The 24,519-nt window shown below is 51.4% G+C and overlaps 1 protein-coding gene across 10 annotated transcripts; it reads left to right on the top strand.

The window, feature by feature from the left end:
* The first annotated feature begins 383 nt into the window (after window positions 1–383).
* On the top strand, window positions 384–24,194 carry OCRL (OCRL inositol polyphosphate-5-phosphatase). Of its 10 annotated transcripts, none has more exons than XR_012675657.1 (24): window positions 384–480; window positions 589–668; window positions 1,408–1,487; window positions 2,398–2,436; window positions 3,128–3,238; window positions 3,314–3,409; window positions 3,817–3,937; window positions 4,026–4,187; window positions 4,752–4,853; window positions 6,343–6,457; window positions 8,309–8,425; window positions 8,583–8,770; window positions 10,308–10,419; window positions 11,520–11,629; window positions 12,614–12,749; window positions 13,699–13,809; window positions 14,113–14,278; window positions 14,496–14,731; window positions 18,128–18,151; window positions 20,599–20,718; window positions 20,938–21,022; window positions 21,560–21,687; window positions 22,405–22,641; window positions 22,752–24,194. XR_012675657.1 is itself a non-coding variant. In XM_075162648.1 (24 exons), exons 1-24 carry the CDS (start codon window positions 448–450, stop codon window positions 22,874–22,876), a joined length of 2,706 nt encoding a protein of 901 aa, XP_075018749.1. In that variant the 5' UTR covers window positions 384–447; the 3' UTR covers window positions 22,877–24,194. The 10 variants fall into 10 exon arrangements, 9 of the variants coding, with proteins under 9 accessions (XP_075018749.1, XP_075018748.1, XP_075018751.1 ...); XM_075162648.1 differs by having other exon boundaries at window positions 22,530–22,641; window positions 22,755–24,194; XM_075162647.1 differs by having other exon boundaries at window positions 22,530–22,641.
* Window positions 24,195–24,519: the final 325 nt, after the last annotated feature.

Here is a 24,519-nt window from a genome sequence, read left to right as displayed (position 1 = left end):
TGGGACATGCAAATAAGTGGGGCCCTCAGCCAATCAGCGGCGGGGGAGGCGGGGCCTCGGGGCGGAGTGACAGCGCGGGGCGGGGCCGCGCTGCTGCTGGTGGCCGCCCCGCTCTGCCCGTGCCGTTTTCCTGCCGTGGCGGGAGACGACATGCGGGCACCCCGGGACCGCTGCACCCGGGGGGAGCCCGTCCGGAGCCTGGCGGACCCACAGCCAGGTTCGCAGCCCCCCACGTCCACGCGAGGATCCCGCGGTGCACGCCCCGATTCCCCGGATCCCCGCCCCCGGTGCAGCCCCGCCCCTTCCCCGCCCCGGGCACGCCTCCGCCGTTACATACGCCTGTGGGGCAGTCCGCCTGCCGGCAGGGGGCAGTGTGCTGGGCGGTGAGCGCCTCTCTGCGCCGCGCCGGTGATCGGCGCGAAGTCGCCGGGAGACCGAGGCGCCGCCATGGAGCCGCCCGCTGCGGCCTGGGGCCTCCTCGTATCCGCCGGGACCTGCCCGGGGCCGGGAGGGGCGGGAGGGACCGGGCAGGTGGGGGGGCGGTGGGGAGGAGGGCAGTCGGCGGCGGTTTCCTTAGCTGCGGCGCAGAGCGTTGCCGGCACGGAGGTGCGGGCCGGGCGGCGGGAGCCGTGCGTGCTCAGCCTGGGCCGGCGGAGCGGCCGCTACGGGTGAGTGCCGGGCCGCGGCGGGGGCTGGGGGCCGCTAACGGCCGCGCCTCGCGGGGGGCCGCGGCAGCCCGGGTCCGGGTCGCTCGTCCCGATATAGCGGGACGCGAGGGCCCGGCCCGGCTCCGGTTGTCTGCCGGGCGGAGGCGCCGCCGCCCGGGCTGGTCGGCCGCTTGTGCCGGTGAGTCAGGCTGGTGCTGCCGCTGCGGGGCTCGGGGGGTGCGGGCGCCTTGTCCTGCGACGGCTCCTTTCTCTTCCGCGGCGCCGGGTCGCCAAGCCCGTACCGAGCTGGCCACGGCCGCTGCGACTGTCCCGGGAAACTTAAAAGCGGTTGAGCCGCTGTGTGCGGAGAGGGGCCGGGAGGCAGAGCGGGTTCTTCCCCCGGCGTTCTGCCTCCAGCGAGGGAGGCGGTATCCTGCCAACAGGGAGACGAGAACTTTGCTTTTGTGCTTTGCGTTCCTGCTGCCTTTCCCCGCGCCTCTGGGTTTCTCCGGGGAGCCAGAGCCGCTGCCACCCTAACGCTGAATCTGCCCTGTAGCAGGGAAGGTTGAACGGCGCTTACTTTCTCACCCACATCCTGTATGGCTCTGAGCTTTTTTCCCCTTTCTCGTCTCCTATCCAGCAATAGAAATCAAGCATTGCGTTTCTCTGTAAATACAGTTCTTGTAACTATATTTACATTTGTCTGTATAGGAGGAGGGAGTTGTTTCTGTGTTTTTACAAGCCTTTTTTCTGTCTCCAGGATAGTTATCCATTCACAGGAGAAAGAAAACTCTGATCCGGATTATATTCCCATCAACAGCCGCTTTAAATGCGTACAAGGTACTGACTCTCCTGGGGTGGGCTCTCTTGTGGTGGCAGGAATCCACTGCTGTTTATCGGCAAAACCCGAATTTAGCGGTGTTTCTTGACCTGCCTCCTAAGCACCCATATAGATTGAATGCTTCCCTGTGAAACTAAAACTCGCAGTTTATGGAATCCTGCTTCTTCCCCATCCGAGTGGGTAGACTTTCCATACAGTTGTGAGGAACTTGGCTCGTTTAGATGAGTGGTGGCCTTGGCATCGTACAGAGCCAGCATGTTCAGCACTTGTCTGCAGCAGCTGACATTTGGTGTCTGCTGCTGTCTGTCTGTCTGTCTGTCTTCTCCATAATGGCAGGAGTTGGGAGCTTTAAGTCTGATTCCTGCATGTTTAAATCAAAACTTCTGTAAGGTCTGGCAAGCTGTCAAGTCTGAAGAGCCACGCATGGAATGGGAAAGAGCTTTAGGCCTTGTCTTGGAAGAACTTAAATGGCAGTGTATGTCCCTGGGGCACATGCTTGTTCAGGAATAAACGCATCTTTTCCTGGATTAGCTTATACCTTTCTATGTAATTCAGCGTGGTTCTGCCCATCATTTTTGCTGTGTAGAGAAGCTCTGAAGTTCACTGTCAGGATGGTGTTTCCCAAAGGAGCTACACTGATGTGGAGCAAACCATCCAGGTGTGCGAGAACTCTGAATATTAGGAATCTCCCCTGTGAAACTTTGATTGTGGGAAATGACTGTCCAGGCTGTCCAGATATGACCATTCTTTCTGCCAGAGCCATTATTGATAGTACAGATGTAAATTAAAGCTGTTTGTTCCTTTGTTAGGTCTCTCTTGTGGCTAGGAGCAGGCAGCATGCTTTTTTGAGTACTCAATTACTGCAGCATTCAGTGTGAACTCTCTTGATCCTGTTTTTCTCGTTTCCAGAGGCAGAAGAAACTCTACTGATTGATATAGCTACAAACAGTAAGTTTTATAACTGCAGTCGCACGGCTAAAGCTCCTTTCAGGAAACAGGCTGCCTGTTGGGCACCGATGCATGCTTATTTTACCTACCGCTTCATAACTTCCTCCATACTTGGTGTTTGTCTTTTGATCAAGCGGGGATTGTATCTCCTCTAATGTTGTTGTCTAGCTCTTTTAGACAGTCAGTTGTCATGACAGACATGGTCTTAAATGCCCAGATTGAAGTATTGGCAATTGGTCAAACTTTAACTCCTTAAATCTTTTCTCAAGGCCCTGCATTGCACCCTGAACACTGAACCATTCCCATCTCCCTTACGTTACTTTGACCTGTACTTGAGCCTAGGTTGCCATCTGCCTTTTTCAGTGTTGACAACACTCTGTCTAGTCACCAATTCTGCTTTCCCTTTCAAGAAATTTTTCTTGCTACTTTTAGAGCTCTTCTCTGCGAGATCGCAGTAGGGAGAAGTATTCCTAAAACCAGGAAAACATGACTCGTGATACCCCAGGCGGGGGGTTGGATCTCAGAAGCACAGGGAGACTAGCTTAGGTACAGATTTCCACCGGAAACAATAGTTGGAAGTTGGCTTTCATTGATGAGCTCAAAGGATGCCTAGAAAGCCTGGTCACTCTCAGGGCATAATATCTGTGAACCAGCCTTGACTGACTCTATGAGTCTGTGTTTATGCCTGAAGCAGGCTGTAAGGTCCGGATACAAGGTGACGAGACAGCGGAGCGGCTGTTTGAAATCCCTGATGAGGAGCGTTGCTTAGGATTCCTTTCAGAAGTGCAGAGTATACAGGAAGGTAAGCAGAGCTGTAGTTGTGTTTGTGAAATCCTCTGACTGCCAGCAGTTTCTGACAGGGCTAATTTTTTTCCAGCCCACCTGAAGGCTGCTCTTTCTGAACCTAAGGACTCAGCCAGCTGGTATCAGGTGGAGAAGAACCTCCCGGGTCTATCACAGGCCTCTTCTTCAGGTACTGAGCTGACTGTCACCTTTGCGCGCTCTGTGGTCTGTACAGCAATGGGGCACTCGGGGATAGGGAGCTGTGTCTGACCCTGCACTCAGCAGTCTGGCCGCTGCCCCATTTCCTCACTTCACATCACCCTGCACAAAATAAAACATCTCGGTCCTTGGACTCTGTTGCCCTGGACCTTCTTGAGTGCTGTCTTCTGCCTAGTACCTTGGTTTGTGTATGTTAAGCTGCCTCCTGCCTTGACTTGTGGTTAGTACCCCTTCCTCTCATTCCCTGAGTCATCAGACTTGATATATTGCTATTATCATTTGCTTTTTCGCTTTCTGTGGAGTTATATTTTTTTCTTTCTTGACCTGAGCTGTTTTAAATTGTTTCTCAGGGCATTGTGCTTGTTTTTTTCATTATAGGAGCTCTGGGGTTTGAGGATGACTTCGACGCTCTAAGCCTGGAAGAGAAAAGAAACATGCAAAACCACCAAACAGGATCTCGCCGGGAACCCCCACCTCCGCCTGTGCCTCAAAACAGGCAGTAAGTAACATGATGGATCTGTTCCCTTTTTTCCTTCTCTTCCTAGACAGCAGAACCAGTTTTAATTCTGCTCTTGCTTCCTTCCTAGATTTCACCGAGAGAGAGAAGGTGCATCAAGAGACCAGCCAAAAGTGACCAACACTATGCGCAAAATGTTTTTGCCCAGCACCCAGTCGGGGCAAAGAGAAGGCGTCATCAAACATCTGCTTGCCAAGAGAGAGAAGGCATATGTCAACCTTCACAACTTCAGGTCAGAGCTGTGACTGAGGAACGGTGTGCATGGAGACAAAGCTGTTTAATCTCTTCGGTGAACTCAAATCTAGCCCAGGCTTGAAATCTGACAACTGCTGATGTGTGGCCAGCTTCGGTGGCTAAACGAGGATCCATGCAGACTGAAAGTCAATAAGCGCCTGCCGTGCAGCTTCTCCTTTTGCATCTTTTCCCCTATGTGTGTCAGATCTCTTGACCCTCAAGTAAGACTGAAGCAGTTGGGCAGAAAGAGGATAAAGGCAGCCGTCCCACCACACTGTCTTAGTGTTGCCCCCACATGTTAAAAGAGCCAGATGTTCACTGGCCCCGGTGAAATGTCTTTAGTTTTGTAGCATTCTGCAAAGTCCTCGAGATGAGTGTCACTGGAAATGAGCCACGCCGAGAAGAATTTTCAGTTACCCCATAGTTGGCATGGCCTTGCGCACGGACAGCTCACATGGTGTGTCTGCTCCCAGCCTGAATGCTGCTGTGCGTGCACTGGAGAGACTGGGCTGATGCGGTTGTTACTGTGTTTTCTAACAGTTCGGCTGCTTTTGTGTTGTAGATTTTTTGTGGGAACGTGGAATGTGAACGGGCAGTCTCCAGACAGCAGCTTGGAACCTTGGCTGGTGTGCGACACAGAGCCTCCAGACTTCTATTGCATCGGGTGAGTAGCAATGACCTCGTATTTACTTATGGTGCTGGGTTTCTTGTTGCTCTTGCTTGGATACTGGTGGGCTGTATTTGTTTTAAGTTCCTGTTGTGTTCTCGGAGGTTCCACAAAGCTGAGCTATGTCTCAGAAGAGCTGTCTGAGGGGAAAGAGCCATTTGGATGAGGCAGAGTATCGGGTTAAACGAGGCTGGCATGATGTAACAAAATAGATTTTCCTTGAGCCATCCACAGAGCTCTCTGGTTGTCCTCCGCCTGAAGTAATACTTCAGAGAGATGGTTGCTGGAGTGTATTGCAGTAGGGTCTCAGAGGCACTGTGGTGAAATTCTGCTGCTTTATTTAGCAAGTGGGAATAAGGAACTTCTCTTCCAAGAAGAGCTGTTGCTACAGGTTTCACATTGGACCTTCTTGTAGAAAGAGGGTGATCTGTAGGAGATCTGTGGTGAACGGAGTTAAATCCAGTTGGCGGCCGGTCACGATCGGTGTTCCCCAGGGCTCAGTGCTGGGGCCGGTCCTGTTCAATATCTTTATCAATGATCTGGGCGAGGGGATCGAGTGCTCCCTCAGTCAGTTTGCAGACGACACCAGGCTGGATGGGAGTGTTGATCTGCTGGAGGGTGGGAAGGCTCTGCAGAGGGACCTGGACAGGCTGGATCGATGGGCCGAGGCCAATGTATGAGGTTCAACAAGGCCAAGTGCCGGGTCCTGCCCTTGGGCCACAACAACCCCAGGCAACGCTACAGGCTTGGGGAAGAGTGGCTGGAAAGTGCCCAGAGGAAAAGGACCTGGGGTGCTGGTTGACAGCCTGCTGAACATGAGCCGGCTGTGTGCCCAGGTGGCCAAGAAGGCCAACGGCATCCTGGCCTGTATCAGGAATAGTGTGGCCAGCAGGAGCAGGGAGGTGATCGTGCCCCTGTACTGGCACTGGTGAGGCCGCACCTTGAATCCTGTGTTCAGTTCTGGGCCCCTCACCACAAGAAGGACATGGAGGTGCTGGAGCGTGTCCAGAGGAGGGCAACGAAGCTGGTGAAGGGCCTGGAGCACAAGTCTGATGAGGAGCGGCTGAGGGAACTGGGGGTGTTTAGCCTGGAGAAGAGGAGGCTGAGGGGAAACCTCATCGCGCTCTACAACTACCTGAAAGGAGGTTGTAGCGAGGTGGGGGTTGGTCTCTTCTCCCAAGTAACTTGCGATAGGACGAGAGGAAATGGCCTCAAGTTGCACCAAGGGAGGTTTAGATTGGACATTAGGAGAAATTTCTTTACTGGAAGAGTGGTCAGGCCTTGGAACAGGCTGCCCAGGGAAGTGGTGGAGTCACCATCCCTGGAGGTATTTAAAAGACGTGTAGGTGAGGCGCTTAGGGACATGGTGTAGTGGGCGTGGTGTGTTGGGTTGACGGTTGGACTCGATGATCTTAGAGGTCTTTTCCAACCTTAATGATTCTATGATTCTAGAGGTGGGATGTGCTAAGTTGGCTTGGTTTTTCAGATTCCAGGAGCTGGACCTCAGCACAGAGGCTTTTTTCTACTTAGATTCTGCAAAAGAGCAAGAATGGCTGGCTGCTGTGGAGAAGTCCCTGCACCCTCAGGCTAAGTATAAGAAAGTGAGTTCTGTTCAGTGTTGTGGGGTCTTGTCGTAGAGTTGGCGTGATTGGAAGGAAGAGAAACGGGCTTCCCCTTTCTTCACCTGACCCAAGGAGCGGTGATTGGAGAAACCAAGGATATATACTTGGCATGGGTGTACCTGTGCATGTGTCAAGTATGCCACACCAAATCTGGAGAGTCTGTTTCTGCCCCACAGTTGTAGGGGGCTATTGTACTTTGACGTAGAAATTTATAAAGATGGGGATCAAAATAACTTTATAAAGTATGAGGTAGGTGTCAGGGAAATGGGATGCTGAATAGAATCATAGCAGTGTGTTCAAATTCTTTATCTGTGTAACCCTCTCACTGTTCTACTATAGAAGCAAGGTGTGTCTTGAGCTGGTAAATGAAATTAATAGCTTTTCCTTGAAGGAATGGGATAATTTATGAGGCGAGATCTTCCAGATGCTGCTGCTTTGGGACAGAATTGCTTCAGTTCTGGCAGCAGGACTTTATTCTGGCCGGTTTAGAGCAAGCTGTTGTTTTTTATCTCTGCTGTAGCAAACCTTTGTGCTGTAGGTATCAGCCCTAAATATATTAACTAGTTTCCTCTTCCTCCTTAGCCCATGTGTGCACTGTCACACCCCTGTCCTGCTTGCTTTGAGTTGAGCTCAGTGGCATGTGTTACGGGTAATCACAGCAGGGAAACAGAGCACCTTGCTGAACTGAGATTCATCGAGAGGGAGCCAGGGGTCATGACCTGAACTGCGGAGAGGCTTATGTTCCCGTCCCTTTGCTTTACTTGGGTTTTAGGCAAATTTCTCCCACCCTCGTGAAAGGGAGAGAACAGGACATGGCTGCAGGCAGGGGGAAGTGACTGAAACTGTAGATAAGACTTGCAGTTGCATGCAAATTCCACTCCTGCAGAGTGGACTGAGTACTTGGGCTCTTCCAGTTGAATTCTCTGATTTCAGCTTCTTCCCTCACTACATAGACTTAATCCTGCTGTGATTACACATCTTAATGTTTTTATGCCTCTAAAGTGAGCGTGTAGACTGTGCTCAAGAAGGTTAGGCCTTGTCGCTGGTTTGTGACCCCAGTTTTGAAAGTACAGGGAGGTCATGGACGGGGAAGTGCATTGGCTTAGCACGTGTGAAAGAATCTGCGGCAGACCTGAGATCCCTGCTGGGACAGTGCACGTCAGCACTGTATTAACAGCTAGGGGTTGAGCTTTGCAGTAGGGGAGAATCTCATAGCTCCAGAAGGAGACCCTTTGCATTAGAGAACAAGTGTTTTCTGAAAGTTTGCATAGCTCAGAGATGGCTGCCTTTTGACACCCTGTGTGTCAGGCACGCTTGCCTCGGGAAATAAGAATTTTTGTGTCCGTTCCCCTCTAGTGCATGTCACTGGCTCCGCTGTAGTTCTGGGAAATCAAAGGTGAGCACCGACTCCCAGCTGACCTGCAGCCCTCAGCAGCAGCCGTAGCCAGCAGCTCTCTGCGACATGCCTAACTAGAGCACTCCCTATCTTTGCAAACACCGAGCGCAACTTTCTGTAAAAGGCTGAGACTTCACCAACAGATCTGCTACGTGTTCATTAAGTTTCTGTTACCTCGCAAGACAGCCCTGTTTGTAGGGAAGCACCAGAGTGAGCTCAGCACAGCTGGTGGCTATTGGGGAAGGATAGATTGTCCTCCAGAACCTTGCTTTGGGACAGGAGGTCCTTTGGGTGGTGTTGCAAGCAGGGATTGAGTACAAAACATGATTAGGAATGGGGAGAGCCAGAGAAGCAGAACATCAGGCAGAGCAGGCAAATCAGCACTGCATTTCCACTGCCTTTCTGGAAGCTCAGGATCCCTTTTATTTTGGCAGGTGCAAATGGTCCGTCTAGTTGGGATGATGTTGCTCATATTTGCTAGGAAGGATCAGCTGAGCAATATCAGAGAGATCATGATGGAGTCTGTGGGCACGGGAATCATGGGAAAGATGGTGAGTCACTGAGGCCAATTTGTTGCTTCCGTGTATCCATGCAAGAAACGGCACAGTTTTGTTTTGGTTTTGTTCACCTGTCTGTGCCATCCCCGTCTCCTCCCTGGTGCCTCGCCTGCCGCCTTCTCTAACAACCGCTGATACCTGCTCTCCCTAGGGCAACAAGGGCGGTGTGGCGGTGAGGTTCGTGTTCCACAACACGACCTTCTGCATTGTCAATTCCCACCTCGCTGCTCACGTGGAGGACTTCGAGCGGCGAAATCAGGATTATAAGGATATCTGTGCTCGGATGAGTTTTGTAACCCCTGATGATAGTCTACCTCAGCTCAACATCATGAAACACGAGTAAGTTCATTTTGCTGTTGTCCCGTTTGAAGTGGTGTTGAATAATCCAAATCAAGTCAGAATCACAGCAACAGGAGATTTCATGCAGATAAGTTTTCTGGCCTAATAATATAACTGAAAATGCCAACGCCTCTGGTGTGCTAGAGTTCCTGCAGTCAAACTATGTGGTCACCTTCTCACTGCGGTGACTTCTGCAGCCTGTCTCTAACAGCCCTTTCCTTGCATGTTGTGTATAATACTTCCATTTCCGCAGGCACCGTTCCTGAGTCAATGGCTGAACGTTACAGGGCTTGAAGAAACTGAGGGGTTTTTTGTGATGGGAAATTGGAGTATGAGTAGGGGAAAAAAAGGGATAGCAGGATGGGCAGAGGCTATGCTGTTTAGACTTTTTCGAGTAAAAAGTGCTTATGCTTGCTGTTTCAGTTTCTTTTTAAATGAATTGGATAATACACAGGCAATATTTGATTCTTTTTTTAAAATTATTATTATTTTTGATGAGGTGACAGTGGTGCTGAATAATCCAAATCAAACTCAAACATGTGTACAACAAAGCATATAAATTAAGTTTCTTAAACCCAATACAAATGGTTAATACTTCTGTAGTTAATATTTAAACCATTTAAAAACTGAAAATAAAATGTAGAGTGGGTTAGTATAGAAAAAACTTCAAATATTAAATTATCCTTGATAATCCACTAATGGAAATTTTGAGGTTTGACTATAAACAGGAAGAGCTTTGATACTAGAGAGGGGTTTAGATTTTAATCTTTAAATGAAACCTTTATGGAGTAAAGAGTGAATACCACAAGTGTTTCTTTAGCTGCTGGTAATGAGAAGGCTGTGGGTCTGTTTGAAAGCCCAGAGAGGAGCAGAGTAAAAGCTGGTGCTGTTGAGGTATGGCTGATGGGTGAGAATGAATAACATTCTGGAGGTCGTAAACTCAACAGGAACCTAAATCTGCCTTTGCCAATTCTGCATCAGTCAGTCTTTGCAGTAGTGGCCTGATCTGGTTGCAAGAAGGGCAGTGGGAAATGAACGGGTAAAACCATGGTATCACCTGAGGTATGAGTACGCAGATACACACGCATCAGCCTGCCTAACTGGTTGACAAGCAGGCTCTGCCTAATGAGCTCTGTCATTGCCCTCTTCTGTACACAAGAAGAGCCTGAATACTAGATGGATTTTGTGTAGCTTGAGAGGTTATGAAGCTTGGTGAGATACACTGGTTTCGCTTCATTAGAGAGTTGGTGGTGTTCTCAGGCTTTTTTCAGACTGAGGCAAACTCAAGTATCTCCCATTAAGCTAAGTCTTCAATCCCATGTGGTATTCCAAAGGAGATGGACTTAGTACCGTAGTATCTGCTGCCACTGGAAATTTCTGCTCTCAGGCTCAATCTTTCATGTCTCCTTTTCTCTTCCATGTGTCTCAACCTTAATCACCAGCAACCAACTATCTGTTCTCCTACGCCCGTTCTTCCCTGTCTGGCCTGTGGTACTCACTACTGGCTCTTCTTTTCCATGTTTGTCTTTGTTTTCAGTGTTGTCATCTGGCTGGGAGACTTGAACTACAGGCTTTGTCTCCCTGATGCCAGTGAAGTGAAAAGTCTTATCAGTAGGAATGAGCTTCAGAAATTGCTGACATACGACCAGGTCAGTGAACTCCGCTTACGTTTGCTCCGTACTTGTGAGGTCGTCTTGGTTTAAGATGTGCCTGTGTTTGGGAGGAGCTGGCAGACACTCTGCGATAAGTGTCTATAGACATAGACGCTAGACCCTAGACAGAGCCCTGGGTGTCCTGGTGACATCAACCCGCTAAACAAAAATGGATTGTAGGTTATACCGGGGTTAACTGGATGACTCGGGCAATTACCATAGCAGTGTCTTTGCATCTCATTGGAAGAGCTCTCTCTTACGTACAAACTACAAGCTAGAACACATGAATTTGTAACAGCAACAAAAGCTGCGGTAATCAGTGTTCTGGAAGAGGTATTGATTTGGAGACCAGCGCTTGTAGCCGAGGCGCTCTGCTCAGCCAGTTTGACCTAATTCTGTGCTGTGGTCTTCCCTGCGCAGCATTTCTTTGCAGCCCACTGAAAACCAAGACAGCACCAGCTGTGCCTTTAAGATGAACGGTTGTACCTGTGAAACATGAAGAGAAATAGTGTAATATCGTCTCTGATACACAATTTAACAGTATTTGATTGTTCTGTAGCTCATTTCTGCTGTACTGCGGAACTTCATGCAGAAAACAACTGTAGCTTAGATTTTTGTGAAGAAAACAACTAGGAAATTTTTCAGAAGAGTAAATGAGAAAAGGAAAGTAGTGTCAGGTTGTCAGCCAAGTGCACTCCTGGAGGCTTTTGCTAAAATGATTGGCAGTGAAATATTAATGATGGTGATGCTTAAGCCTGAAAACTAATGAAGGCATTTAGCACAAGTGCAGCAATTAATATTTCCCTTAACTATTGTTTTATGCTGTCTGCATGCTCTGGTAAGCAGCGCTGTGCCAATTTGTATTCAGTCTGTTTAGAAAACATTCCACCAATGTGTTGAATTTTTACCTTTTTTAAAGGTATAAGGTCTGAGAGGTGTTTTGGGGGATGTCTGGTGAATCCTGTGGCCACAGGTTGCAATTGCCCTGCCTATAGATCTGCTCTCTGACACTCTGCTCTGTGCGTGTGGGGGTGTTTGGGGTGTTTGTTGTTTTTGGTTTTGTTTTTGTTTTAAAAAGTGTTCTTTTTCTGCTTTAGCTGAATATTCAGCGCACTCAGAAGAAAGCATTTGCAGATTTCACCGAGGGAGAGATTAAATTCATCCCCACATATAAATATGACTCTAAAACAGATCGCTGGGACTCTAGGTAAATTGGCTGCCAAAGAACATATTTATCTATGACATAAAAAGCATTTTCTCACAAAACTTGATTTCCTGCTTCCTAGAGCTGGAAGTACATCTCAGTGTTATGGTGATGGCTGGAGTGCACAGACAAGTTTGTACTCCTCCTTTCTGAAATAAGCAGACCCTGTATACGTTGACCAGGCACATGCCTTAAACCTCGGTTGCTGCTGATTCCAATAGGTGAAGGCAGGTAAAGCGTGAACTCGCAGGTGGCCCTGCACTGGAGGGTTTTTTCTGCTACCAGGGACAGACAAACGGTACAAAAGGAATGGAAGAGATAAGGAAGCGCTCTCTCTGAGTCATCCTATCCCCTGACTGGTGCACCCACAGGGGTGGCTGTGCTGTGATAGCAGCAGAGGTTCCTGCTTGCTGCTCTCTGCTTGGTGCCTCCTACACACATTTATGCATTTGCTGCAGAAGCTTGCTCTAAATGGAGAAACTCCCAAGAAGGAGTTTCAAACCATATAGCGCTTGGATTTTACTCTGCCTGTGTTTATAAATCAGCACAGTAGTTAATCTGCAGAAGGATAACCCAGGATTCAGACTTCATAACATCATAGTAATAGCTGAGTAGACTTTCCGTAGTGGAAACAATAAGCGGTGGATCAAATTGTAGTGGGCGGAAAGATCTGGCAGCAAAAGAAACTAGTGCAGCTTGGGTCACAGTACACATGGCTTCAGGCTGTGGAAACAGTCTTGTTTGAGGTTATTTTGTTTCCTGATGCTGGAAAGGACCAGAATTTTAGCTACTGTATAGGGAAAGGGGAAGAGAGCAGAAGAAATAACATAGTATTCGAGTTGAGGGAAGTGATAGAAGTTCATCCCATCACTGCTGATGCAGTCATTGACGGTGGGGGTGGAGGGAGCTGCCTGGCTGGGAAGAGGAACAGCTTGGGTGCTTTATTAGGTTTGTTGGATTTCCCTGGTAACCTGTTTTTCTTTGTAGTGGAAAGTGTCGTGTGCCAGCGTGGTGTGATCGAATCCTCTGGAGAGGAGGGAACATAAATCAACTCCGGTATTGCAGTCATATGGACCTGAAGACCAGTGACCACAAGCCAGTCAGCGCACTTTTCCGCATCGGGGTAACTTTTTTTTATGCGCTAGGGTAGGATCACAGTATCGTCATGCATTCCTTCAGGAGGTGGTTATATAGTCAAGGCACCTCTGCTAATGCTGTTGCAAGAGGACAGAGTAAGTAAAAATAAGGTGTGTCCACTGTGTAGGTGTGCTGCTGTTGGGCGGCCATGCCAGCCTCTGCTCAGCAAACAGCTCAGCAGCTCAGGTCTTCCTGTGCAATGCAGCTTAGCAGCGTGGCACTGGGACAGTGTTACGCCACAGTAATGCAGGTGATCGCTGGAGTTTACCCGAGCCGGTGTGGTCATGTAATAAGTAGAAAGGCATTCCCATTGACTGCTTTAATGATGCTGCTTAGCTTCTGGGGTATAACCCACGATATCTAGTACTAGAATGGGTGAGCTACTGTTTTCTCTCCTCCACAAGGAGACACAGCAGAAACCTGTAAATAGTTGTGCCTGCTGTTGCAGTGTTGCCTCTGATGTGTTAAGAGAGTGTGTCAGTGGTTCACATCTGAATTTCTTTGGTGGCAAATGGCTCACAGCAGATTTGGGTTTCCTAGCTTACTGAATAGAGACAGTCCATGTCCATTTTTGCTGCCTCCTGCTCCCTAGGTAGCTCGAGTCTCCTTAAAGGAGAGCCTTTCTCCTCTTCCTCTGGAGAATCATGAGTAATGCTGCGGGATGCCAATGCTGTCCCACAGAGATCACCCCCAGTAATCTCCCAGTAGTGTGATCAGTGGCCAGAATGACTCTAGTAACATCTGTAGGGGTAAAATATGCTCCAAGTTGCATATGCAGCTTGGGGGTGCACCCATGCATGCAAATTCTTTTAGCCTTTCAGCTGCACATAGCGAGTGCTTAGAGAAATATTTCACTTTTGCAGTTTACTCATGATCAAAAGAGTTCCTGTGAAGCTGGTCAGAAACTTTGCTGAGTCTTTTCTGATCTTCCACAGGTAAAGGTTGTGGATGAGCAGAGATATCGGAAGTTGTTTGAAGACATCGTTCGTATAATGGACAGAATGGAGAATGACTTTCTCCCTTCGCTGGAGCTAAGCAGGAGAGAAGTGAGGATGAAACCTGAATTGCTATCCACTTCCCAAACACAGCAGTCTTAAAAGTGCTAGAACTACTTTTAAAGACTGATTCAATAAACTGGATTATAGGAAATTGAACTTTACCCATTATCTTATGATCAGGAATTGGATTAGAAGGGACATCTTGTCTGGCTTCTTGGCAGGTCTTCTGTTAGGAGTTCTGCATTGTGTGGGCACTTCTCAGTCGTGGGTTGCCACTGCAGGGTCTGGGTGCCTAGCTGTGTGTCTCATCGTGGCCACTAACATGATTTGTGTTTTCTCTTTGCTCTGCAGTTTGAGTTTGAGAACGTGAAGTTCCGTCAGCTGCAGAAGCAGAAGTTCCAGATCACCAATAATGGGCAGGTCACCTGTCACTTCTCCTTCATCCCAAAGCTCAACGATAGCCACTACTGTAAGCCATGGCTTCGGGCCGAGCCTTGTGAAGGTTACTTGGAGCCAGGTGAGTTTTACCACGGTTTCTACAGTGTGTACTGGTGCAGACTGCCACCCCATCTCCATACAGTCCTTCCCATCTTTCCTGCATCTCACCTTTCTTGCCAGCATCCTTGTCTCTATGTCTTCTCAGTTTTGTGGCCTTTGTCCCTGCCACTGTATGTTTGTCCTTGTCATCCCTTTTGGAGAGTGTCTGAGTTCTTGAGAGCTCCTGTCTGTTGCAGATGAGAGCACGGACATCTCCCTGGATGTGTATGTCAGTAAGGACTCAGTAACTCTTCTGAACTCCGGCGAGGATAAAATTGAGGATATTCTTGTCCTTCACTTGGACCGAGGGAAGGACTATTTCCTTACCATCAGTGGGACCTACCTGCCCAGCTGCTTTGGCACCTCCCTGGAGGCCTTATGCCGAATGAGGCGACCGATCCGAGAAGTTCCAGTGACCAAACTCATTGACCTGGTGAGTAGCAGTGTTCTGGAGCAGCTCTCTTAACAGAGAGAGAGCATATTCCCTTCTGTTTACTCCTAAAAGCAAGAGCAATGCCTTCAGCTTGGGTCGGCTCAGCTGGCTCTGAGCTGATTTACTTTTTCCAGAGCCGGAGGTGCTCTTTTGTTATTTCCCTCCACCACAACCAATGGCTTTTGACAGCCTGTACTTTATCCCCTATTTCTGAGTAGGTTCTAAATTCTGTTTGGTGGGACAAAAGTGATCCCAGCACCTTGTGTTTTGTGTTATTGTCATGTTGGTGCTGGCAGGCTCAGCTGGGTGGCACTGGTGTGTCGTAAGAGGTATGATTGAAATGCTCTCCTCCGAGGTGCCTAGGCTTCTTCTGCAGTGACAAGGACCCTTTTCCTTCTGGACGTTTGTGGCATTCACACTGCTCAGGGGAAGGAACAAGCAGAAGCAGGAGGACCTGAAGGAGGACGTTGATGCTGTGAGATGTACTGATGAGTACAGCTTAGCAAATGTCCAGTCTCGCAGCCTCTCTGTCCAGTTCCTCTCACACTGACCGCAGTGAGCAAGCTCTTCCGCAATGCAGAGATAACTGTTCCTCTCCCCAAGCTTCACCAGCCCCTAGCATCAATATTCATCCTTCTGGAGCCACTTGTGTGCGCGTGAGGGGGTGCAATTGTGCTCTAGTCACCTTTTGTCTTTTTGGTATCTCATGGCTGTTTCTGAGATTAAGCCCCATTTTGGGGATGTTAATTCTTGTTTTCAGCCTGCGTTCATTCCTCTCTTCTGATGGCCTTTCCTGCCTTGCTTCAGTGAGGTTTAGCAGTTCCTGAGTTTTAGTCTATTTACCCGTTCTTGTTTAGCCAAGAAAGCCATTTCTTTTTTGTTCACCTGAAAGATTAGCCCGGTTCTTCTAGTCTCTCTGACATGTGATACCTTTCCTCTCTTCTCATATCTTGCAGTCTCATCCTTACATGCATTTTTTTTGTCCAGTGAGCTGGTGCTTTTTCACATCTGTAGATTTGACAGCTTCTACTCCCATCTGCTACACTTCTTTCTCTTCCCTTTAGCAGTTGCACCATGCCTCTTGCTGCCTCTTCCAGTTCCCACCTTTTGTTGTAGGTGTCTACTTTTCTCACAGGCCCAACATACAGAAAGGCCACTTTTATACCAGAATTCTGATTTTGTAATCACAAGATCAGGCTAAGCAGAATTCAGGTGGCAAGATACAGTGTTTGCCTTCTCACTTCAAGCAGCTAATCCAGGCCTCCGGCGCCTCATACTTTTCAGGATTCGACTGAAAGTCAGTCTTGTTCTAGAAATGTGTTGGACTTGGTCTGGAGCGTTTCATCAGTCTTGTGGCTTTTCCACCTGCTTTTTCCTGCTCGGTGCTCAGCACTGAGTTCTTGCTTGTTAGATAGGAACTCAGGCCTAGACTCTTAGCTTCTGCCCTCACAGACACACACTATTACTTTTCTAAGTGTACTTTGAGGCTGCTTCTGCTTGCTTTACCTACAGGTTTCCTTCTTCTGTTATTCAGTGAAACATATAGAAGTACAGGAAGCAAAACAATCCGAGAAGAGCACCCTGTCCCAGTATCTGCAGCAAAGAAACAGTCTCTTGTGTCAGTGAGGTCAGTGTGACTGCAGTACTTCAATCGGAACATGTTAAGCAAGCTCAAGGAATACGACGTGTAATGGCCAAAAGCAAAATTTAGCCACTTAGGTTATAAAGCTACTGTCATGTTAGAGCTATTTTAGGTCTGTTGGTTTTGATCATACCTGTGAGTTGGGAAATTCTTGAGACAGGACAAGCTGAGCACTTTCTGCAAGGGAGATTGGTGCTAACCCCTCTGCAGCCCAGAAGCATTTTGGTCCAGTTATATGTATTTAGCTGATGTTTAGACTGTGTGCGAGGAAGGCAGTGTGTTTGTGTATTAAGAACCATTTTCCCTCCTGCACTTACGTAGTGTTAGGGCTTGTCATTCACTGCATCAAGCATTTTTCTCAGCCTGACTAGACTGTCTCTGTTGTCTTCAGCAGAGGGAGGTCTGGAGAATGCAGGTCAGTAAGGGTCTGAGAGGCAGCTTAATGCAGGATAGCAAAGTGTAGGTGGGAGCTTGTTTGGAAATGGCGCTCCTGGTTCTCCTGGGAGAAGCTGCTGACACTTGAGCATCTCGCCTTTGGGATTTCAGTATTAGTGTCTCATCCTATTTTTTTCTTGGGATCCTGCTGTGGACTCTAAAAAGCCTCTTGAAGAATCTTTGTCAGGAGCAGGTTAGTCTCAGGGAGCTAATCGTGCTGAACACTACGGGAAGAGAGGTGAACAGCAGGGCAAGCAGTCAGGTAGGTGGTAGTGAGACTGTTGAGATGACTCACCCAGTTACGAAACGAGCCTCTCTCCTGTGCAGCGTGGCTATCTGGCGTCCCAAACCTGCGACTGCAGTCCCTCCCCCTCTGCCTTGGAAGAGGAACCTGCGCCAGCTCGTGTTTGGAGCAAGCTGTTCTCTGCAAGAGGCCGGTCTGTTGAGGCTGTGTTAAAACTCAGCGAGCCTCCGAAGGAAGCAGGCACTGCAGAAGCCTCAGGGGAGCCCGAGATGCTGCTCCCTCCCAGGCATGCCCTGTGCCATGGCGGCTGCAGCTATGTTTCCACCTCGGCCCTTGAATGCGTTGTGGTTGCTCCCACCTGAAAGGTCGATCTGCCAAAGCTCAGCTTGGGCAACCTGCTCGTTTCCTCCTGCGGACTCCACTAAACAGTGTCTTAGCTGCCAGCCTGCACTGCGCTGGTGAGCGGATGCTGTGTTTCAGGATCGCCTGAGGGATTGGACGCGCAGCCTGGAGGGGGCTTTGGCATGCTCCTCCTTGCAGTGTGTTAATGCTATTAGGTTGAGACAGACGAGCAGCCTGGGGTTTTGAGCACAAACACTCATTTCCCTGACTATACACAAAGCTGCTTAGGGGGCCTGTTAGCTCCGCAGCTGCCACACACTCAGAAATACAGAATGTTGTATCTCTGGCTTGGGCACAAGGGAAGATGGCTGAAATAATACAGGGATATTTATTTCTGACCGGGAGGATTCAAGAGGGGGAACTACTTCTGGCGGACACCTCTCACCTGCCTGTGGCCTGACTGTTTGCTAGGTGGTGAACAGTGGTGCTGCAAGGCCCCTTTGAGGAGTTTGTAGAAATCCTGACAAGGTTGCGCATCATGTGAGCAGGATTTTTGCTAATTGGCAGGCAAATCTCTCACCACAGGTTTAACTTTGGCCATGTCAGCAAAATGTGTGAAGGACCTGGCATTCAATGGGTTCTTGTAATGCAAATTAGGTTTCTGCTTAATCTGAGAGTGCATTCTCTCTCTTAACCATACTTTTTCCTCTTCTCTCTTTCCCACTGCTCTCAGGGAGAAGACAGCTTCTTAGAAAAGGTAACGCAAGCAATTGCTGGGGCAGTCTGCTTCTCAATGACTTGTTTGTAAAGAATGAGAGTTTCCCCCTTGTTTTCTGCTGAAGAGGGAAGGGGAGGTGGGTACAGAGGGAGCACTTGTTCCAGCAAAGCCTCTTTGCACAGCTATGGGCTAGATGAGAACACGTAGGAGCACAAAGTGACTCCGTAGCCAAGGTGGGCCAGCCCCACTGAGCTGCTAAAAGCTCACCAAATTTGATTTGGGAAAAAACCACTCTCCTGATCCTAGCAGCAATGATGGCTATTTCCAGAAAAGATTGGCAACCTGCTATGTCAAAGGTTACATACCTGAATTGGCTCTAACCACGCACGTAAGACGGGGTTCACCATAGCACCCTCTTCAGACGTGTGGGGAAAGGGCTGAGTTAGAAAACTGAAGTCTTCTGCTCTTTCCATCTCGGTGTGTCCTTATGGAGGCCGAGGGAGGGCCTCGCATGGGAGGCAGATATTTCTCTGCTTCCTCGAGCAGCCGGCTCTCATAGCCGCGGATGCCTGAGCAGGATCCCTGCTTTACTTTGCCCTTGTGCTCTGCACTGGAGGCCACGCGAGTCAAATCTGTCATTCGAAGAGCGAGTGGGAGGTGCTGGGGTGTGTGTGGCAGTGTTGTTCCTGCTCTCCCTGCACCAGCTCGGGCGTTTGGTAACTTGCTTGAGCTGGCTCTGTGCAGGCTTCCTGGGCCGGGTGACTTGTCCCTCTCCAGGCTGTCAATGCAGTGACAGGATAAAACAGGAGAGGGAATGGATGTCCCCTCTCCAAGAGGGGATTGAACTCGGGTGTTGAACCAGATAAAGCTCCCAAACTCCTTCCTAGCAGCGGGGAAGGGAGGAGTTTGGTGCCTGCCTCCTGGGAACATCCTTTTGCAGAGCATCTTCCCGCGGAGAGAAGACGGACGTGCCCTGCCTTCCTCGCACACGGCAGGAGAGGGCGCTCGGCGCCTGGCCCATGCACACGGAAAAGCAAAGGCCCAGCGCCGCCGCCGCCGCCTCCTCCTCCGCCTCCTCCTCCTCCGCCCTGAGGAGCCCCGAGCCTTCTCCTCCTCCTCTGCTCTAAGCAGCTGGGGTCTTCTGCCTTGGGGGTCTCCGCAGCTCTCCAAGTCGTGCCAAGGGCAGCCTGGCAGAGTTGGGTGCTGGTCTGGCGCTTGGCTCCAGTGCCGCGATGCCCTGGCCTGGGGCTTTTCTGTTGAAGAGCCCTTAGCTCTCAAAGAGGGTCCACAGCTCTCACCTTTTCCCTCTTAGAGGAAAATTGTAACGCGCTTGCCTAACATGCTGCTTCCGAACCTCCCCGGTGCGCTTGGGTGAGCGAGGCAGACGTAGCCATGACCCAGCGTCTGCTAGCTGGGTAAAATCTAGTGGTGTGCAGGGCAAAGCAAAGCTATACTGTGCTGTATGGCAAGCGTGGCTATTGCCCGGGCGGGCGGGGCTTGTGCCAACCTGAGGTGTCTCTGAGTGCACCAGGGGAAACTGAACCCAGCCCCAACTGGCTGTGAGTGATTGTGTGTGCTGCAGAGGGACAGCCATCACTGTTGTCATGTAGGCTGACAGCTGAAATGAAGGGCTTTGCTTTTGGCTTGTGGCACTCCTCTCTGCTGGTGTCCTTGGGTTGTGTTCCTGCTTGTGCCGGTCTCTTCTGGGTGCTTCTGCTGAATGTGCTTCAGGAGAGCTGTGCATGGCTTCCTTCTTGGCACACAGGAACATGAGCGATCGTCAAGTGCGAGTAAAATCAAGCAAAAAAACATTGATCCTGTTAAAGATTGGTGTGATGGAGATTTCTGAGCAGTTGAGCTTGTCAGCTGCTTTGCATGAGTAAGCGGGAAAACGTGACAATGGTGTCTGGGTAGTCTGTGTTCAGCAGAGACCTCTCCTTAGGAAAATCAGGAAAGAAGCTTTAGGAAACTGGGCGGTTTTAGAGCTCGAAGGGCAGACATGGTCGGGGCAACCAGGAGTCAGGAAAGGCATGTCCTTGACTCTATCCAGAGGAGATCAGCTGGATGAGCGGGGCGCGGTGGCTGGATTTAACCTAAAATGTGGAAGCTAATGCAGCAGAAGGGCTCGTTATGCTCCAGTCCTCCCGAGTGTCAGCTGCGGCACGCGGGGTGGGAGTCGTGATTTGGACCAGCCGTCTCGGCCAGCAAGAGACCCATCCTGTGGGAGCTGGTGTGGCTGGGGGGAGCTCCTCTGAGGTGTGGCTGGGACTGTCTTCTGCAGCTTCATGGTGGACCAGGCAGGTGGTTCTGTGGGGCAGCAGGAGGGCGTGGAGCTGGGACCTACAGAGCGATGGCTGTGCTGTAAAAGCAAGAAAGGGCCAGATGAGTCCTGGGTCCTGCTTCTTCCCCTCTCCAGGCTTTCTTTACCAAGGCCCTTCCAGAGGGCCTGAGGTTTCCCTGAAACCTTGTGTGCTCTTTGCCACCAGGAGAAATCTGTTCTGCCATTGGGCTCCATGGACAGTGAGGAGGGAAGTGGGATGCCACTGCAGGTGCCGAAGGAGATCTGGCTCTTGGTGGACCACTTGTTCAAGCATGCCTGCCACCAGGTGAGGGAGAGGGCTTCTGCCATGCCGGGAAGCTCTGGAGAGCTTGGTGACCTGATGCATCAGTACTGGAGATAACTCCAGTTCGGTATTTATAGGGCAGGGCTTTTCCCCTGTGCTTGAGGCACTGGCTGGGGATACCAGGTTTCACCCCACTGTTGCTATGTGCCTCAGCCTTTGGGAGGAAGGAGACTTTGTCCATCCCTGTGCTGTTTTTGGCAGGAGGACCTGTTCCAGACTCCAGGCATGCAAGAAGAGTTGGAGCAGATCATCGACTGCCTGGACACCAGTATCCCGGAGACAATCCGTATCCTTGCTGCGCCTGACTTTGCCAGGAGCCTGCTGGATCTCAGCTCTGCTGGGAGAGCTCACTCTCAGGAGAGCTTGTCCGCAACCTTTAGCTGGCAGGGTCCCTACTGGGGGGTTGGCTCCCCTCTGTCTCCCCAGAGCTCTCTGGAAGCTGAACATATGCTGGCTGAAGCAGCCACAGGGCCAGGGCTCTGGAAACTTCTGCAAGGCTGTGCCAAGCGCAAGAGCTGATGAGGGTGGACGCTGGGGAGCATGATCTGGAGAAGGGGCTAATGGAGCACAAGACTTCTGTAGGGCTAGAGGGTGGGCAAATGCAGTGCAGGGTGGATGGAACAGCATTTTCCAAGGATGAGGGACAACAGAGGAAGAGGAGGGAGGCTTCGGTGTCAGGGAGCAGTTAGGCAGGCAGAAAACTTGCAAGACCTGCAAGGAGGGAGCAGAGACAAAGCAACTGGGAAGGAAGAGAGGCAGGGAGCAGGCTGGGGAAGGAGGTTGTCCATCTGCTCAGCATGCCCCTTGATTCCCACCGGTCCAGCGGGCAGTAACCACTCTGTGGCTGAAGCACTCCTCATCTTCCTGGAGGCTCTGCCAGAGCCAGTGATCTGCTACGAGCTGTACCAGCGGTGCCTCGACTGGTCACACAACAGCCGGCTGTGCCAGCAGGTGCGGTGCTGCCTCTGTCTCTGTCCGCTTGCTGCAGGCTCAGGGCAGCTCTCCCTGCTGCTGTGAGCTCTGCCTTGGCCCTGGGGCTTGCTGGGTCCCGCTCCCTTCCCGTGAGCTGGCGAGGAGCTTTGGGAGCAGGCACTCGGAGGTTCTTTGCAGTGGGCAGGATGACCTGGGTGCTCTGGCAGTGCTTTCCTGCCCCAAGGTCGGCACTGCAGTGTCTCCCAGCAGACCTGGTGGCTTCCAAAGAGACCCCGAGTGTGCCCTGTGTCACCCTGAGCACATGGAAGATAGCATCCCCGGGGAGTGGAAGAGCCTCCACTGGTCTCGAGGGCTTAAGCACCTGCTCAGAGCTGCAGTTCCTGTGCTTCCTTTAAGGACTATGACCGAGTGGCTCTTAAAAATAGCTGGTGGGGCAGCAAGCAAGGCCAAGCATGTCCTTGGGCAGAGGAGGAAGTTTTGGGGTATGTTTTCAGTACTGGCCTCGGGAAGCCTCTTGTCCTGGTCCTCATGCTGCCGCTGTGCAGCCAGGAGGGTGAGAGCTGGGATCCGACTGGAAACGAGTGGGAAGGAGCCCCAGGGCAGTGGTAGTTTTTGCCTGCTGACGCAGTTATCCTAGAGGCAGTGTTGCCAGGAGCCAAAGCCCATGAGTGCCATCAGCACTAGGCTACAGCTGGTGGCTTGTTGCTTTCTTTCTGGGCCTGTGGCTCGCACCAGTGGTCACACAGTGGCCTCAAGGCAGCGGAGGGGAGAAGGCTGGCTGTCTGAAGTCCAGAGAGCCACAGCGTGCCCAGGCTGCGGCAGTGTGAGCTGGGAGAGCTTCCTGCCTGTTTTCTTTGCAGGCGATTTTTCAGCTGCCTCGTTGCCATCGCAGCGTGTTTCAGTACCTAATGTTGTTCCTCCGAGAGCTGCTCAAATACTCAGAAGACAACAACGTCAGTGTCGCCATGATTGGTAAGTGTGTCGTTTCTCTGCTCTGCTCCTGCTGCCCTCACTGAAACATAAACCCTTCCTGGCGCCTTTCAAGGTCTCCATTCCTGACCAACAACTAATTTTGCCTACAGCAGCCTTGTTCTCCAGCCTCCTCCTGCGCCCTCCACCCAATCTGATGGCAAAGCAGACTCAGCAGGACCGCCAGCGTGCCATCAACTTCCTCTACAGCTTCCTGCTGGCCGGGGATGAGGAGTGACTCCTGCCCGTGTGCCAAAGCTGAGGCCCGTGCCACCAGCCTTGCGCTGAGGCCGGGCCTCTGACAGCTCCAGAAGGGTAAAAGGCTCTAAGCTACTCCAAGTGCCGCGTTTACAGTTGGAAGGGACGTGTTCCCCTCTCCTTCCCACTGCTGTACCCTACGCTGCAGAGGACCTGCACACTCATTGCACTGCCATCCATGACAGGAGCCTCCTGCTTTCTCCCTGGGAGCTGGGTGGATCTGTCGATACCCAAGCACTGTGCCAGCGGCCCCATCGTCCCGTGGCAGTGTCACCAGTTCCCCGAGTCATGCTTCTCTCTCCTTTTCATCCCCATCTCCCTGGAGCCGTTGTGGGGAAGGGTGGAGACTGCCGGTGCTCTTGGAAGGCCGTGGCATGGCTGGCTGGTGCGCAGCCTGCACGCTGCGTCCCTGCGGGTGCTGGTGTGTACTGACTGTACTGGTGAGAGCCCCGCGCTCTGCCCCAGACTGGTGTGGGGCATGGGTCACCCTCTGCCACGCAGCAGACCAAGCCAACCCTGATGCCCGTCGCTGTGCGTGAAAGCTGGACATGGCTGTCCCAGGAGGGTTATCTGGACATTTGGCCTCTTTCCCTTCAGCAGGGCGTTATCCTCTCCCCTCCCTCCTGGGCTGTGAGGCTCTGGCACACAGGGCTCTCTGTGCCACTGTCACCTGGGCCTTGCTCTCCCGTCCCCTGTGCCCCAGCTTCCTTCTGGGACACGGGATGGTGGGTGGCTTGGAGGGGCCCAGGTCAGGTAGGGCAGTGAGCTGCGCTCGGCTTCTCCAGGACTGTCCCTGTGCGTGGCATGGAGCAGGACGCAGCTCCTGTCCCTCCCAGCCCTGCTTGTAGGACTGGGGCCGGGTGACCAGGGTGGCATTTGATGCTGGCCTTCCCCTCCTCCCTGAGGTGCTACCAGAGGGTATAGGCAGGGGGGAGAAGATGGGGGGGGGGAAAGGCCGGGGGGCATGTGGGGGTGTTGTGCTGGGGGAGGGACTGCTGGGTGCAAGAGGGAGGCCTGTCCCACTGAAACACTAAGCTCGGGCCAGGGCTGCGTGGCCTTGGCTGAGGTAGGCTGCTGCCAGAGAGGCGGTGGGGGGGAGCCTGCGGTTCCGGAGCCCCCGCCGATGCCTGTGCTCAGCCCACAGGTGTCCATGTGGCTCCGTGGTCCCCTTGCACTGGCTGAGCTGCTGGGGGCTCCCCTACCTTGTGGCTCTTTTTTTTTTCTTCTCTTTAAAATTTTTAAATTACGTAATTTATTGGGAAACTGTTCGTTCCAAATAAACCTCCGTTGTGCAAGGTTTTGCGGGGCTGCGCTGTGTGCTCACACCGAGCCTGCCATCCCTCACGTAGCTCCGCGCCACGCGGCCTCAGGGTGGCTGCTGCTGGGCTGCAGCATCCCGTGATGCAGAGCTGTGGCTTGGCTCCGCCGTCCTCCCTGCCCGGGGCTCCGGGGCTCTGAATAAGGCGCTGGAGCCTTCCAAAAGCAGCTGAGTCCTTCCTCGGGCTCTCCCAGCAGCACGCCGGGCAGGGCCAGGGGACAGCGGCAGAGGTTCCCGTTCCCCTGCTTCCTGCTGGTTTAGCTCCTGGTCCTGGGCAGCAGCTTGCAGGCTCCTGGCACGCAGGC

The sequence above is a fragment of the Calonectris borealis genome, chromosome 13 (assembly GCF_964195595.1).
Source record: "Calonectris borealis chromosome 13, bCalBor7.hap1.2, whole genome shotgun sequence".
Taxonomy (NCBI): Eukaryota; Metazoa; Chordata; class Aves; order Procellariiformes; family Procellariidae; genus Calonectris; species Calonectris borealis.
The sequence above is the reverse complement of the archived record's forward strand: the minus strand, read 5'-3'. Positions and strand labels throughout refer to the sequence as shown.